The 18062-nt window shown below is 42.7% G+C and overlaps 1 protein-coding gene across 2 annotated transcripts; it reads right to left on the bottom strand.

Annotated features, from left to right (window-relative positions):
- Nucleotides 1–128: 128 nt before the first annotated feature.
- phkg1a (phosphorylase kinase, gamma 1a (muscle)) lies at nt 129–17512 on the bottom strand. 2 transcript variants are annotated; one of them, XM_067450093.1, is made up of 10 exons: nt 17276–17510; nt 14536–14632; nt 8053–8231; nt 7868–7922; nt 7618–7683; nt 6152–6315; nt 4486–4576; nt 3419–3572; nt 3163–3288; nt 129–727 (listed from the first exon to the last, which is right to left on the bottom strand). In XM_067450093.1, exons 2-10 carry the CDS (start codon nt 14616–14618, stop codon nt 461–463), a joined length of 1185 nt encoding a protein of 394 aa, XP_067306194.1. In that variant the 5' UTR covers nt 14619–14632; nt 17276–17510; the 3' UTR covers nt 129–460. The 2 variants fall into 2 exon arrangements, with proteins under 2 accessions (XP_067306194.1, XP_067306195.1); XM_067450094.1 differs by having other exon boundaries at nt 499–727; nt 3419–3534; nt 17276–17512.
- Between the last annotated feature and the right edge of the window lie 550 nt (nt 17513–18062).

An 18062-nucleotide genomic window follows, 5' to 3' on the forward strand; every position in this document is an offset into this window, starting at 1 on the left:
CGCCGGCTGATTCTCGTTTATATGCAGTATAAAGCACTCACATCCTTACCGAATGACACAAGCTGATTGGCCTCTGCTGATCCTGCAGCCAATGAGGTTGATCCCTCAACATTTAAATAGTCTGGTTGCTGTATAGGCTAGTCCTGCAGCGCTCTATCAAACCTTGACTTGGTTTAAAGGTATTTGAAAGATCTGGATCTGGATGTACTATAGCAGATCTCGTTCCACGTTATAGACAACACCATAAAATGAGTTTGTCTCCATAATTTAGTTTAATTTAGTTTGTTTTAATATTTAAAATAATATATCATACAGAATAAATAAAGAACATTACTTTTAATAACAACATTTAAATGTTGTTGGCTCATTATGTAACTCTTCAGGGCGAAATGAATACACATTTTGCACATATTTATAAGCATGTCATAATACACATTTTCTGTGAGAGTGCTTACGTTTATTACATCATTCTGAGGGCTAAATCCTCTGTTTCCACTGCTAAAGAAAGCAAGATGGCTTTTGGACTATTCTCAAACAGGGCCGCTCTGTTCTGTGTCTGGCCCTTCTTCACCCAGTGTCCATAAATCTTGAACGCACAGGCGTCGATGAGCTTGCGGATCGGTTTTACTGCATAGGGGTCACTCTTGATCACTTCTTTGGTAACTGGCTTGGCACGTCGATAATTGCAGTAAATGCGCATCGTTGCCAGAACGGTCATGCAGATTACCTGAAAAACACAAGTGTTTGAAATGAACCCGCATGGATTTCCAGGGGCACTTTATTTATCTTTATTTGGGGCAAACTTTTTCTGTAAACACCCTATTTTAAGTCCAATTCTTACATTTAATCAATTTGGTTACCAATCGAATGAAATCAGTATCAACAAAATCCATCTTGGCACTGCACTGAATGGCATGTATTTATACAAACAAATGCATATTTTGATATTATGAAAATGAAATGATCAATATAGAAACATGGAAATGATTGGGAAAATGAAATTATAGCCTACTCTTAAAGGGATACTCCACCGCTTTTTCATATTAAACTGTTATTCCCTTAACTTAAACGAGTTGACACATACCTCTCTCGTCTCAGTGCGTGCACTTAATCTCTCTGACGCGCGGTGATGATCTGATAGCATTTAGCTTAGCCCACTAAGCCCAGTTCATTCACTACGGTACCAAACAGAGATCAAGTTAGAAGTACCAAACACCTCCATCTTTTCCCTATTTAAATACAGTTACACGAATAGTTAAACGATCAAGTATGGTGACATAAAATAAAACGTTGCGCTTTTCTAAGCGGATAAAAAAGGAGAACTACAGTGTATGGTGGAATAGCACTTCTGAGAGTACTTCGGCTCGGTGCAGTAAAAAGTCCCGGCCGAAACATCTTTCCTCACACCTCCCCCTCACTCTCTCATTTCTGTGAGAGAAAAAGAAAAGTCACAAAAGTCTCTGAAAAGACAGAGAAAAGTCACGCCTGACAAATCCTCCCTCACATCTCCCCCTCCCTCCATTTGACAGGAATGAGAGAGTGAGGGGAAGATTTTTCAGGCGGGACTTTTTATTGCTTCGAGTCTCCTACTCTCCATCTCGTTCTCATAGCAGACTAACGGTTGGAGGGGAGCGGTGAAGCATTTTCAAACCTGAGCCGTCAAACTGAGATCATCTGAGAAGAAACATCATTCTAGACCGGAAGTAACTTTTAGGATTTTGAATAACGATTACCGCAACAATTTTTTTCTTTCTTTGTATTAACTTGCACGGATTAATTGTTCACCCTAAGACCTGTAATATGTGCTAACAATGTAAATAGAGTACATTTTGATTTCATGAGGACTTTAATGCGCTGGTAAGCGCTTCCGTAGCCTGATGGCCAAAACTGAGAGACTCAGGAGGAGTTTCTTCCCACAGGCCATCAGACTCCTGAACGCTGTCACTTAACTACATGTGACTTCACCTCACTTCAGTATTAACAAACTCACATACTGATATTGCTCTGCACTTTATTCTTGTTGTTACCATGTAACTTCTCATTATAATGCTGTCTGCACATTACACTCCTGCACTTCTGTTATCCACGTATTTATTTTTATAGTCTCCAGTTTACTTTATCTCACTTATTTTATTCCACATCTCTTATTTCTTTTACTTGATTTATTCATAATTCTACATATGTATATATATAGCACCTTTATCCTATTCCTATTTTACAATTTATTGTGCTTTTTTTTGTTAATTGTTATTTGCTGTCCATGGAGCGGACCTGTTTACATTTCACTGCCGGTTGTATTCTGTATATAACTGTGTATGTGACAAATAAAACTCTTGAACTTGAACTTTAATGCTGGTTCTGATAGAAAGGTGTCAGAATACACAGTGCATCACAGTTTGATGCATATGGGGCTGCATAGCCGCCGACCAGTCAGGGTGACCATGCTGACCCCTGTCCACCGCCTAACATGAGCATCAGAACTGGACCACGGAGCAATGGAAGAAGGCGGCCTGGTCTGATGATCATGTGGATGGCCGGGTGCATGTGTATTGCTTACCTAGGGAACACATGGCACCAGGATGCACTATGGGAAGAAGGACGGCAGAGGCAGTGTGATGCTTTGGGCAATGTTCTGCTGGGAAACTTAGGGTCCTGCCATCTATGTGGATGTTACTTTGACACAAACCATCAAACTAAGCATTGTTGTTGTTGCAGACCCTGTTCACCCTTTCATGGAAACAGTATTCCCTGATGGCTGCGGCTCTTTCAGCAGGATAATGCGTCCTGCCACAATTTGGCCTCCAAATACCCCAGATCTCCATTCAATCGAGCATCTGTGGGATGTGCTGAACAAACAAGTCTGATCCATGGAGGCCCCACCTCGTAACTCACAGGACTAAAAAGGATCTAAGGATCTGCTGCTAACATCTTGGTTTTGGCAGGGGACCAGCACAATGTTAGGATCATTGGTCATAAATGCCATTATGCCTGATAAGTGTAATTCATTATATTTTAATTCATTATTATATATTTTTTGTTTTACTAATCCCGTATAACGATGGGATGTGAAGTGACCCCCCCCCCCCCAATCACACATAAATATGCAAGAAAAGCAGCGAAATAAATAGATAATTACTAATTTCTCTCAATCATAGAGCCCACCTTGAACTTCCTGTATGGGCTGAGATGTCGCACCTCTGCGACCACATACTGCTGGAAGAACGGGTGGTTTAAGGCATCTGTGGCAGTGTAACGTGTCTCGGGATTCACCACCAACAGCCTGGAGATCTGAAAGTTTAAACAGCCCATGAACACCACAGAGTGCAGGTTAGTAGATCTGTTGTAGGCTTGCATTGGCTGGTAAGATGAACAAGTGTTCCTCTATTTTAAATTATTCGCAGGTCTGCGGCAGACGCACCAGGTCTTTGACAGTGTCTGAGCGGTCGTCCCACTCCGGAGAGGTGAACTGGTAGCTTCCTGCTAGGATCATACGCAGCATTAGCATCTGCTTCCTGTGCCAGAATGGAGGGGAACCTGCAAGAAGGGTGTACATGATCACCCCTGCACTCCAGCTGAAAAAGACAACAAACGGTGAGATTTTTATTGATTTAGTCCAACTTAACCCCTTAACTGTCACCCCCCTTTTTAAAAATAGTCATGAAAATGCACTATCCAAACTTAAAAAGGCTGTAATTCAAGAATGCTTTGAAATATAGACTTAAGTTTGGTCTTGATTTAAAGAAGAAAATCAGCAGATTAATAAAATATACAAATACGAAAGAATGAAAAAGTTATGGGAGTTTAAATTTACTGAAAATAAAAAAATACAGTACTAAATATTTTTTATTTTATATAAAATATATATTTTACAAAAAAAAAATTATACTCTAAAATTACTATAAAATCAAAGCCATATGTCTATCCAAGTTGTGTTCCAAATTTGATGTTGAAATCACAAAATTGAAGATTTTGTTTAGGCGCTAAAACATAAATAGCCACCGGGTGTCATTCAATTTCCATTGATTGTTTTTTCTATGCATTTTCCTTTAAATGTCTGTCCAAATATCACTTCCATCATAAAACAGTCACCAAATCTGGAACCTTGAGACTCAGACCTTTTTTAATGATATGTACTTTGTCAAGATTAGAAAAGATTTTGATTATAAAGTAGTTCAAATACATTTTATAATATGAAAAATGACACCGCTCACTAGAGGAGGAGCCCGCTAGAAGAATTTAGAGTAGCGTTTCCATGGAAACGCAATATTTGCTTTCAAAACAGTTTTCACAGGATGAACTTCGAGTTCGAAAGCTTTCGAATGATACCTAATTTATGATAATTACTCAAATATATGATAGGAAAAAAAGGACAGGTTAAAAAAGTATAATGTAAACTGGTTTCATGAGCTTGTCACTGGCCATCAAGACCAATCTCTTATATGAATGCTGTGAAAAGCTCGTCCCCGTATATAAGGGTCTACTCACAGATCAACGGCGGTCCCGTAACCTGGGTGGTGAGGATCCATAGAGCACTCGATAATCTCTGGTGCCAGATAGCCCGGCGTCCCACACACCTCTATGTGTGACAACACAAGATCACAGGAAGCTCTAATCAAACATATTTGCCTGTTATCTAATACTCCATGCACAACATATTATATATTTGTGGTCATAACATGTTATGGTATATGACCAATATTTGGTTTAATATCATGTCAAGGTTCTTACTTCACCCTAAAATTAAAATAAAATATAGACCAAGAAGTTTAATTTTATTTTCTGTAGGAACAGAGAGCGAATCTTCAGCACATTTGTTCAGCACATGCCACAGATGCTCGATTGAGGAATTTCTTATATCTCAAATTCAATTCAGTAATTTGTATGTACTAGTTGATCAATTAAAAAATATATATTAAAGGGATAGTTCACCCAAAAATGAAAATTTGAAAAAAATGAACGTGCTTCACTTCCGGTAAGGAAGGTCGATATACACGCTCTGGCGTCGTGTACGAGATTCACTTCTGGCATTGGCGTAAACTACGCCAGAGTGTGTATATTGACCTTTCTTACCAGAAGTGAAGCGCGTTCCAGGCTGTTGGATATAGCGTTGTATTTGAGGTAAAAAATGATATAAATATGGCTCGATTTCTCACACAAACTGATCGTTTTGTGTCTTAAGACATCAATATGTCCCCATGAGCCACAGGGCTCTTTATGCATGTCGTCTAAGCATGTTTGTTTTGCTCTCATAAAATTGTTACCCATTCACATGCATTATATGACTGGCACACAGTCACATGACTGACTCGACGAGCCACGAGCGCTCTGCTAAGTGATGAACTGTGACTTGGAAGCTCATATGGTCCGTTGTTTCCAGAAGAAAACACTGAACGCAACAGAGGAAATAAATAAATAAAAATAAAAATGTCCATGTTATTACATTTCACAAACTTAATTCCTATCGACCAGCTCACTTAGAACAGCGCTCGTGGATTAATTCGTCGAGGCTGTTTTCCAAGATGGCTGCTGTCCGTGAACGCGTAATGCGCTGTGTTTACAAAGTATCTTCTTATTAAACTGTTTGTACACTTACAAAGTTCTCAATGCTTCGGTTTGCATGTAGGGACCCTCATTATGCTGCCGTGTTAGTGTGAGGCTATTTTGAGCCTTGTTAGTGGTATTAACTAGCGATTTAATTTCACTACCCGGTGTCCCTTAGACAAGCGTCATAAGCTAATCTGTTTTTAGAGATAAAACTCTTTACATTTGATTTTCATGAAAACGCCTCCCAGAGAACGATCTACTCGTTAACCATCTGTTAATTACAACTAGGTTTATTTCTCACCGGAGTTGTCCTTTAACTTTAATGACAGACATCACAGCAACTGGTTTATTAGGGTGCTGTCACTTTAAGATCTAAAAAAACATGATGCAGATCTGACGCAGTCATGCGCATCTCATTTTCACAAAAAAATGGGCATTATGGCATAATTCTGTGTGTTATTGTTCGTTCATGGTTGTGAATAAGAGTGCGATCTAACTTGGACACAGTCACCTCTGATAATCACTCTAAATTGAATGTAGATGTATGCATTTTCTATAAAGCTAATTTGAAAAATATGTATTGCAATGTGTACTGAATTGAATTTACCATTGAGTTTCTGTCCTGGTGCAATCTGCACAGCAAAGCCAAAATCAGTGAGTTTGATGCTCATATTGTCATCCAGAAGGATGTTCTCCGGCTTAAGATCTCTGTGCACAATGTTCTGAGAGTGAAGGAACTGAACCACCTCCAACAGGGAGCGCATGATCTTCCTGCAGAATGAAAGCAGAGCACTGCAAATATGCAATATGTACTGTCGTACATTAAGCTATGCTACATACAGTGGGGTGAATCTCACAAAAACATGTCCAGGTCACGTTTAACCCTCAAGACAAAAAAACAATAACAAAACAAGACGTTATATTCTCATAACCATATATATTCTCAAAGGAGATTCTCAGATAAAAAAGGGGGAAAAGTTTGACTTGCTAAACCAAAGCTATATCCAAAATGTACAATAAAAAATGCACAAAAAATAACATCATGGTGTCCAGACACTAATAGTATATTTATCAGCATAGACCTCATAATTAATTTGATAGTTTCATCCATCTAGTATAATAAAATATATTGTTAATCCCGATCGAAAGTCTTTACATCACTGAATATATACATCATCTATGTATATAATACATAAATATACAAATTACCTTGCAACTAATCACATCAAAGTGTCGGTGGGCTTTAGCATAAAGTCTCAAGAGAAGCCAAGCTACATATTTTACTGTTGATACTGTATATAAAAAATCTGGCACTTTTAGCAATATAATTGTGGCAAGCAGCGGGGCGAGGGACCGCGAGAGCGTGGCAATGAGTACCAGCTGCGCGACACACCGGTCTCATCTCGCGGCCATGTGACGGGAGCATAAAAGGAGAAGCAAAGGCAGCGGAAGACGAGAGAGGACCAGGCCTGGATTTTATGTTATGTTTTGTGTACGTTTTATTATGTGTGTGTGGGCAGTCGTCCGTGAGGGGCTGCCCGCGGTTTACTTTCATTTTGTTTATTTTGGAATTAAAGTTTGTTAAACGTTCGGCGGTTCCCGCCTCCTTCCTTCCATCAAAGAACCCTGTTACAATAATCAATTATGTATATTATGTGCAACGAATATTGTGTTGGTCCCCCTTTTACTGCCAAAACAGTCCTGACCCGTTCGAGGCATGGACTCCACTAGACCCCTGAGGGTTTGCTGTGGTATCTGGCACCAAGATGTTAGCAGCAGACCCTTTAAGTCCTGTAAGTTGCAAGGTGGGGCCTCCATGGATCGGACTTGTTTTTCCACCACATCCCACAGATGCTCAATTGGATTGAGATCTGGGGAATTTGGAGGCCAAGTCAACACCTCAAAGTAAGGTAATGAGATTTGAGGAGGGAATGTGAGAAAAATGTCATGAAAATAATGTCACAATGCAAAACAATTGGAACGATTGTAACGCTTATTTCTTTAATTTTGTGAGGAAATATGACCTGCACATGTTCTTGACCGGATTCATTTGATTCATTAAATGATACTAACCTTGCCTCTTTTTCACTGAGCGTAACCTTCTCAGTTAGATAATCAAAAAGCTCACCTTTCTTCATCCTGGGAGAACAGTATTTATATCATTTACTTACTTTACAAATAATATCATACTCAAATGTCAGAGCAATCTGATTAATAAAAAAGTGGAATATTTGTATTCTTATGTGCGTGTATTTGGTACATGTACACAACACACACACACACATATATATACACACACATAACGTATGAAATCAATACTTACAAGTCAAACACCAAGAAGAAGAAAACATTAGTTTCAAAGTAATCCTTCAGCTGAACTAAAGAAGCAAGAATTAATGTGTCAGATCACATGCGACTGTCTAAAGATATAATCATATTGATCTTAATCAGATGTTGATCCATTTCATGCTTTAAAGCTGCTACTATTCTAACCTCCTGGATACTTACTGATGTTTTCCTGCCCGCACACTTTCTTGAGGATGTCGATCTCCTTTATGGTGGCATTTCTGATCTCCTCCATCTCCTCAGGGCTCATCTTATCGGATGGCGTGATGTCTATGATTTTCACGGCATATTCCTGAGCGGTGCGCTTATGGATGCAGCGTCGAACCACACTGCTGACCCCTCTGCAGCACAGACACCATCAAATATGAGAAATACCGTTACTCAGTAAAGATTTCTGAAGAAAATACTACTATATAAATTATACAAAACATTGCATTATCCAATGAAGTGCCATGAAAAACCAGTTGTACACAATCTTTGTGTGGCAAGGGGGGCGTGGTTCAGCGAGGTCTGCAGCGGGAGAGAGAGCCGCGGGACGAGCGGTAAGTGAGTGGGTTGGACGCAGATTAATAACACCTGTCTCTTGTTCTAGAAATGAGCGCGGAGAGGGTATAAAACCTCGGCGGAACCAGAGACCAGGGAGAGAGAGAGTTCGGACGGTTGATGCCAAACACCCACAGAGACTGAGTTACCGGAAGCCGGAAGTGCCGACCCGGAAGTGATCGTGTGTTTATATGAATCCACACCGCAGTGTGTGTTATTAAAAGTTTTGAGTTAATAAACAAGCATCAACCGTCTAGCCGACCCCCGTGTCCTCTTCCTTCCTCATACTATCGAACTTTGCTACACTGGTGCCGAAACCCGGGAAGGAAGTAGGACAGCGCCGCCGCCATGACAACGCCCTCCGCCTCGCCATTTGCGGATGTCATCAACTCCCTCGCGGTCCTCCACCAAGAACACCACCAGGCGTTGCTGGACCTTCGGACCGAACAGGAGCGCCGCTTCGAGGCGATCGTCCAAGGCCAGCAAGAGGACCGCGAGCGGTTCCGGAGCTGGATGGACCGGGAGGTTCGCGCCGAGGCCGCCAGGCGGGCCAGCGCACCGGTTCACGTGCCCCTCCAGAAGATGGGGCCGGAAGACGACCCGGAGGCCTTCGTGGATCTATTCCAGAAGGCCGCGGAGGCCTGCGGGTGGCCCCGGGCACAGTGGCCGGTGCACCTCATCCCCCTACTATCCGGAGAAGCCCAGGGGGCCGCGCAACAACTACCGGTCGCGAACCTCCTGGACTACGACGACCTGAAGAGGGCCATCCTTCAGCGGGTCGGCCGGACCCCGGAACAACACCGACAGCGTTTCCGTTCCCTGGAGTGGGGTGAGTCCGGTCGACCCTTCGCATTGGCCCAACAGCTCCGGGACGAGTGCCGCAGATGGCTTCTGGCCGGCGGCAACGACGTGGACCATGTTGTCGATCTGGTGGTGCTGGAGCAACTTATCACTCGGCTCCCCAGGAAGACCGCCGAGTGGGTCCAGTGCCACCGGCCCACGTCGCTGGAGACGGCCATCAACTTGGCGGAGGACCACCTGGTGGCGTGCCCGGGGGTCGGCGAACCCCCATTAACTTCTCTCTCTCTCTCTCTCCCCCCTCTCTCTCTCTCTCTCGCCCTGTCCCTCTCCCCAGGTCCCGCCCTCCAGGCCCTCCTCGCGTCCCCCCCAGAGGCCGGGGTGGGATGGGCCTTGGACCGTCTGGGAGTTCGCGGGCCCCGCCCAGGGGGGCGGGGCCACTGGGGGCTGGTAGTGACAATGGCTCTGGTTCCGCCCCCTTTCCGCGCTCATCCTCCAACCCACTCCCCGCCGCAGGGGTGGCGGGTAAGCCTGGGCTGGCCTGCTGGCGGTGCGGTGATCCGGCTCATTTTGTGGACTGATGTCCGAGGATGGACATCGGGACAATGATCCGGATCCCGGACGTCCAGCGGACCACCCCCGATCAAGCAGGAGTGTACCAAATTCCTGTAAGTATCAAGGGGGGTACATATCAGGCCTTGGTGGATTCAGGATGTAACCAAACCTCGATCCATCAAAGCCTGATGCAGCCTGGGGCATTGGATACAAGCCGCATGGTTAAGGTGCGGTGTGTGCACGGGGATGTGGTGGAATATCCGGTTGTCCCGGTCACGATACAGTTTCGGGGGAAAAAGCATAGTATAGAGGTGGCGGTTAGTCCACACCTCCGGCATCCGCTAATTCTGGGGACAAATTGGCCCGCCTTTTCGGCGTTATTGGGGTCGTTATGCGCGGATGCCGCTTGGGAGAAGAAGGCGAGGAGGGGGGCGGCGCAAGTGCAGCTTGGGGAGACTGAGACGGGACCCTTGGGGACAGCTTCAGCGGAACCGAGCGGGATCGAGAGACTGATTCTCTCGGACCGCGATGACTTTCCGCTGGAGCAGTCACAAGATGAGACCCTCAAAAATGCCTTCCAACAGGTCCGATCGATTGACGGTCAGTCTCTCCAACCTGCCTTGCCTGTCTCGTATCCATATTTTGCCATAATCAAGGATCGGTTGTATCGAGTGACCCAAGACACTCAGACAAAGGTAGATACAACCCAGCTGTTAGTACCAAAGAGCCGCCGGGAAATGCTTTTCCAGGCGGCTCATTCTAACCCAATGGCGGGCCACCTGGGACAGGCGGCCACGCTGAATCGTTTAATGACCCGATTTTTTTGGCCAGGCATTCATGACAATGTGCGCAGGTGGTGCGCGTCTTGTCCGGAATGTCAGTTGGTGAATCCACTGGCCGCCCCAAAAGCGCCATTGCGCCCCCTTCCATTAATGCAGGTCCCCTTCGAGAGAATTGCGATGGACCTCATCGGGCCATTAGAGCGATCCGCACGCGGGCATCGTTTTGCGCTAGTTATCGTGGACTACGCAACACGATATCCGGAAGCAGTGGCTCTCCGCAGCATCTCGGCGAAGAGTGTTGCGGACGCCCTGTTTCGTTTAATCTCCCGGGTGGGGATTCCGAAGGAAATCCTCACTGATCAAGGCACGGCGTTTATGTCACGCACGTTAAGCGAATTGTACGGATTATTGGGCATTAAATCCATTCGAACCAGCGTCTATCACCCACAAACAGACGGCTTGGTCGAACGATTTAATCGCACTCTTAAATCCATGATCCGTAAATTCGTACAGGAAGACGCCAAAAATTGGGATCGGTGGTTAGAACCCCTCTTATTTGCTGTGCGAGAGGTCCCGCAAGCCTCCACGGGGTTTTCCCCCTTCGAGCTTCTCTACGGTCGGCAGCCACGGGGGGTGCTGGACGCCCTACGAGAAACTTGGGAGGAGGGGCCTTCTTTGGCCAAAAACGAAATTCAGTACGTCATGGACTTGCGAACAAAACTCCACACCTTGGGGCGGCTATCTAGGGAGAATTTGTTGCAAGCCCAGGACCGCCAGAGCCGGTCATATAACAGGGGTACTAAACTACGCAAATTCACACCGGGAGAGAAAGTGCTCGTTCTACTCCCGACGTCGAGCTCAAAATTAATGTCAAAGTGGCAGGGGCCGTTTGAGGTCGCACGACAGATAGGAGAGTTCGATTATGAAGTGATACGATCCGATAGGAACGGGGCACGTCAAATATACCACCTCAACCTGCTAAAAAAATGGAATGAGGTGGAATCAGTGTTGTTGGCAACGGTGATCGGGGGAGAGGATGATCTCGGGGCAGAGGCGAGCATTAAAGCGCAATCAGTCGCGCTGGCCCCTGGGGGAGATCACCTCTCACCGTGACAACTCACTGATTTATCGAAATTGCAGGCGGAGTTCGCTGACGTGTTCTCGCCCCTACCGGGACGTACCGACTAGATTCAGCACCATATCGAGACCGAGCCGGGCGTGGTAGTTCGCAGCCGGCCGTATCGCTTGCCTGAACACAAAAAAAAAGTAGTTCAGGAAGAATTAGGCGCAATGCTCGACATGGGAGTAATCGAGGAGTCCAACAGTGACTGGGCGAGCCCGATAGTTTTGGTCCCCAAAACAGACGGTTCGGTCAGGTTCTGTGTGGACTACCGCAAGGTGAACGCAGTGTCGAAATTCGACGCGTATCCAATGCCGCGGGTTGACGAGTTGCTTGATCGGTTAGGCACGGCTCGATTTTATTCGACACTGGACTTAACAAAGGGCTATTGGCAGATCCCCTTGTCTCCATTGTCCAAAGAAAAAACAGCTTTCACCACGCCGTTTGGATTACACCAATTTGTCACGCTTCCTTTCGGCTTGTTCGGGGCGCCCGCAACCTTCCAGCGACTCATGGATAGGATTTTGCGTCCCCATGCTGCATATGCTGCTGCGTACCTGGATGACATAGTGATTTATAGTCACGATTGGCAGCGGCATATGCAACATGTGAGGGCGGTCCTGAGGTCGCTGAGGGGAGCGGGGCTCACGGCCAATCCAAAGAAGTGTGCGATTGGGCGGGTGGAGGTAAGGTATCTGGGCTTCCACTTGGGTCATGGGCAGGTGCGTCCCCAAATTGATAAGACTGCCGCAATTGCAACCTGTCCGAGGCCCAAGACCAAAAAGGAGGTAAGACAGTTCTTGGGGCTGGCGGGATATTATAGACGGTTTATACCAAATTATTCGGACCTCACCAGCCCTTTGACTGATCTTACTAGAAAGGGGCTACCAGATACGGTCCAGTGGACGGAGCTGTGTCAACAGGCTTTTACCCAAGTGAAGGCTGCTCTATGTGGCGGGCCGCTTTTACACTCCCCTGACTTTTCTCTCCCTTTCTTGTTGCAGACTGACGCGTCGGACAGGGGGCTGGGCACAGTCCTGGCCCAGGAGGTGGAGGGGGGAGAGCGGCCGGTGCTGTACATTAGCCGTAAGCTCTCCAAGAGGGAAGCTAAGTACAGCACCATAGAGAAGGAGTGTTTGGCCATCAGATGGGCCGTTCTCACTCTCCGCTATTACCTCCTGGGGCGGGAGTTCACTCTCTGTTCGGACCACGCTCCTCTCCAATGGCTCCACCGCATGAAGGATACCAACGCGCGGATCACCCGTTGGTATCTAGCTCTTCAGCCGTTTAAGTTCAAGGTGGTCCACAGGCCGGGTGCTCAGATGGCTGTGGCCGATTTCCTCTCCAGAAATGGGGGGGGGGGGGCTGCAGGCCGGACGGCTCCCCGGCCTGAGTCGGGCGGTGGGGGTATGTGGCAAGGGGGGCGTGGTTCAGCGAGGTCTGCAGCGGGAGAGAGAGCCGCGGGACGAGCGGTAAGTGAGTGGGTTGGACGCAGATTAATAACACCTGTCTCTTGTTCTAGTAATGAGCGCGGAGAGGGTATAAAACCTCGGCGGAACCAGAGACCAGGGAGAGAGAGAGTTCGGACGGTTGATGCCAAACACCCACAGAGACTGAGTTACCGGAAGCCGGAAGTGCCGACCCGGAAGTGATCGTGTGTTTATATGAATCCACACCGCAGTGTGTGTTATTGAAAGTTTTGAGTTAATAAACAAGCATCAACCGTCTAGCCGACCCCCGTGTCCTCCTTCTTCCTCATACTATCGAACTTTGCTACACTTTGGTGAAAAACTGGTTGAACACAATCGACTACATGCCTTCTGTCATCTCATTGGCAGTTTATACTATGTAGCAAGTAAAAGGCCTTTCACTATAATTATAAATATGCCCCCCCCCCCTTTAGATCGTGAAATATTTACCTAAGTAAATGTAAGAATAGCATTTGTATTGGGAATATTTCAAGATGAACACTTTAATATTATCTAATATTATGAAGACATTAGAGTTATAAACTGATATGTATAGTCTGCTATACTGTGTGTATTGATTTACATTGCAAGCTATCAGAATTTGATATTACTTTTTGGTCATAAATATAACCATCTGTTTGGGCCTCTAAATAAAATTTAAAAAAATTACTCCTCAAACATCTTGAACATGATTCTCACTTTGTCATACTATATGAGCCATAAAGCCTGATGTAGGCTATCTGTCAGAGTTTAGTGATAGATGAGATGAAAACTCAATGCAGAGCAACAGGGTTTTTATTAATAATAATACAAATAAAACAAAACAATGAAAAAAATAGCCCATGGAGGAAAACAAGACAAGCAGCAAGGCTTGGCAGTCTCATTTATAAAACTTTCCATAGATTTCATCCTTAAATTGTGTGTACACACAAAGTCTAGATTGAAAGTATGCACAATATATGGAGCTTACGATGCCTAATTTTACTATATTCTATTCCATCCATATTCCCATCCACGTGAAACCATATTTAAGGATACAAGACATTAGGATAATATATGATATGTGCGCTGTCATGTTACATTCCTAAACATCATTCAGTATCCTTGTCTTGTTTTAGAATAATAAATCTAAATTAATGCATAATATATATTTTAATATTTATTCAGTTATTTTTTTAAATGCAATGTGAATCTAACAACACCTTTCAAGAAAAGCCCAAAATCAACATTAAACACTTCAAAAAATCAACAAATCTCATTCTCATTAGCATTAAGTGAAAATAATAATGGTTTATTATGTAAATTAGGGTGAATATGACATATAGTAATAAGACATTTTTTTCATCTTCACTAAAATATGCGTACAATATGACAATACCTTCCAAGGATCTCCTTTGGATCATACTTCTCATAGAAGTCCTGTGCTCCAGCCCAGTCAGGAATTTCATCGTCTTTGGTCATTATTATAACCTCACCTGTAAGAAAATGGGTTATTACGAACCTAGTTCAGACCGCATACATGTTAACATGTGTTAAAGACATGATAAATGTTTAGAAAAACAAAATAAAATAACCATAACATATAGTAAAATAATAACAAAAAAGAAATAATACAAACAATACTATAGCCCTTACATTAAATTGATGCAAGTGGTTTATTGATTAGATGGTAATAAGAGGGTAAATGATTACCATATTTGGTAACACTTAATTTTACAGTGTCGTTAGATTTATTTAGATTACTTTATTAAATTACTGTAGTAATAACTGTAATAATTAACTAACCCTCAACCAAAGAACCCTGTAGTTAATTATTATACAGTAGTTAAATGCATAATTACACTGTAACGTGTTACAGTGCACTACACACTGCACCTTTAAAATAAAGTGTAATCCTTTATTTCAAGGTGTTATTATTATACAGTATTATTATTGTATTATTATACAGTATTATTATTATACAGTAGTTAAATGCATAATTACACAGTGTAATTATGTATTTAACTACTGTATAATAATAATACTGTATAATAATAACACCTTGAAATAAAGGATTACACTTTATTTTAAAGGTGCAGTGTGTAGTATTTATGATGATCTATTGACAGAAATGCAATATAATATACATATCTATGTTTTCAGTGGTGTATAAAGACCTTACATTATGAACCGTTATGTTTTTATTACCTTACAATGAGCCATTCTTATCTCCATTCACCGCGGGTCTGCTTACAGTGAAGTCGCCATTTTGCGCCGCCATGTTTCTACAGTAGCCCTAAACGGACAAACTTCTCTATAGAGCGCTAGCTACACTCTGCTGTCTCAGACGACCACATCTTTGTCCTCTGTCGGCCACCGTAGCTTCTCTATGTTCTCCGAAAGGGAGGGGTGAGCAGTGGGCAGTTGCAATTCATGACCTCACCCCTAGATGCTACTAAAATGAACACACTGCACCTTTAAGGTGCCATTGTTTAATTGCCATTGAGTAATTATATGTTTAACCCTTAAATGCATGAATATGTCTCCAATCATTATAACATATTTGGTTCTTTAGCGACCCACATCTATATCTAACACGAATGGATCTCTGCCTGACGCGATTATATAAAACTCTTCTAGAGTAACAATTATTGAAGAATAAAATAAAGCATATTTTTTGTCTCCTTTTGGAGACCATCATCATCCACATTTCCCAGTACTCATATTCACAATCTCAAGAATATTCTCAAAACTATAATTTTTAACATCTTCAAGTCAATATTTGGATCGCTGACAGCTTCTTCACCAGATCCAGCATCAAGTGACAGTAATATTTGATCTTTATTTAACTAAATATCCAAATATAATTAGTTTATTAGTTCTAAATTTATTGTATGAACTATAATACTGATCGGCCAACATTGTCGCTATATGATAAATTAAAATCAGCTGATAACATCACTGTTTTCTCCAGAAAGACTGTACAGTCGAATTAAATTTTGTTGCAATGTTGTCCTCTTTGACACTGTGAAGCTGCTTTGAAACAATCGTGATTGTAAAAGCGCTACATAAATAAAGATGACTTGTTCAGTTCTCAAGTTTTTGCTGATGAATCTTTCTATTCTTTTGTTTTCTGCCTGAGGTAAAACTATGAGTGAAACGTCACGTCATCATATCAGACATTGCCACCTTGGGAATAAAGGGGAATTGCACTTATTTGGTCATCAAAGATTCAGTTATTGTTGTGCAGAAAAAAATATACTTGAACTCTTTAAAAATATACGTGAACTCAATCTCGGGTCATTAACGATACAATTTGTAAAAAAAATAAAAATACTAAATGAAAACAGGCATTCTTTTTAATCTTTCCCCCCCCCCCCCCCCCCTAGTATATTGATTATGATGAAATGATTGACGAATACTAAGTAGGCTAATGTATGTGTAACTTAAAAATAATGAGAAGGAGGATAGTGAATGACGTCACGGGTCACTTAAGATCTTAGGTATGCTTTTAAGGGTTAAGTACTGTAATATTAATTAATAACAGCATACAACTAGGGTTTGGTTTGGTTTAGTTGCTTTTAATTATGCATAATTTACTGTTATTACTATGGTACTTGTAAATGTAACAATAACACTGTAAAATAAATACTAAATAAAGTATTACCCCCTATTCCAATATATTTACAGTAGCCTATAATACCATGACAAAAAAACAAAAACATTTCATATACTTTCTGTTCGGCATTTGTGTGATTTGTTTTCCGTTTTAAAACCAAGTTGTTGTTTTTCTACACCATGGCAATGGCAATACGATTTCCGACATGCCATGCTATTGTACATGTCATATACCATGATACAAGTGTTCAGTGGTCATCCGGGTACTTTTAGTACTGCTCAGAAACTGCATGTTTTATGTCTGCTACTTTATTTTTCTTTACTGCTATTGTTTGCACAGTTTTTCGATTCAACTTCTTTATATTTATAATGATCTGGTTTACAAAATATTTATGTTTGCTCATGAACCCGCAATGTTTACAGTCGCACCAGCATCAGTCTAAGGCTGCAGCATCATGGACGGAATTAAATCTGTTTAGCGGATTACAAGAACGAATTCAAAACGTCTACATTCAGTATACCTGTTCGAGTATTATTCCCCTTGTTTAATGGCCGCCTTCTCCAGATAGTGCAGGCAGCGGTCAGTCCATGTTCCAGTATTCATACACGAATATACCGGTAGAGATATGACGGCTCTGCTGTCTTCAACAACACAGCGCCGAAAGGGCAACCGTGAATGTCAAGATCCAAAAATAAAAAAAGCTGTATTAAAGACAGGAGAGTCCCATATCGTATTACCACTTACGGTAATACACTCCATATTAATAAGAAATTCAGTTCACACCTACATTTATGTATCAATTATTTACAATGTTACAGTGCATCAGAAATAAAACTGCTGATTTTACCATCATATCATACTAGGGGGAAAATAATACATAAAAGAATACCCGTTCTTTTTTATGTTTCTTTACTATTATCCTAGGGGGACAAATTATAAAAGAATGCCTGTTTTCATTCATTAATTTTTTGTACAAACTTTATAGAGTCGCTTACGTGTGCAAGAGTGTAAGTATATTTTTTTCTGCTCAACAATAATTTAATCTTTGATGACAAATATTGATAGTATCAGATACATTCCTAATATTGTGTTGGCCCCCCTTTTGCTGCCAAAAGTATAGCGACCGACTATGAAGCCCATATACTCAACAATGCATTGTGTGTGGATGCATTGTGTATTCTGACACCTTTCTATCAGAACCAGCATTAACTTCTTGAGCAAATTGAGCTCCAGTAGCTCGTCTGTTTGATCGGACCACACGGACCAGCCTTCGCTCCTCACGTGCATCAATGAGCCATGACCCTGTC

Source organism: Pseudorasbora parva, chromosome 8 (genome assembly GCF_024679245.1).
Source record: "Pseudorasbora parva isolate DD20220531a chromosome 8, ASM2467924v1, whole genome shotgun sequence".
Taxonomy (NCBI): domain Eukaryota; kingdom Metazoa; phylum Chordata; class Actinopteri; order Cypriniformes; family Gobionidae; genus Pseudorasbora; species Pseudorasbora parva.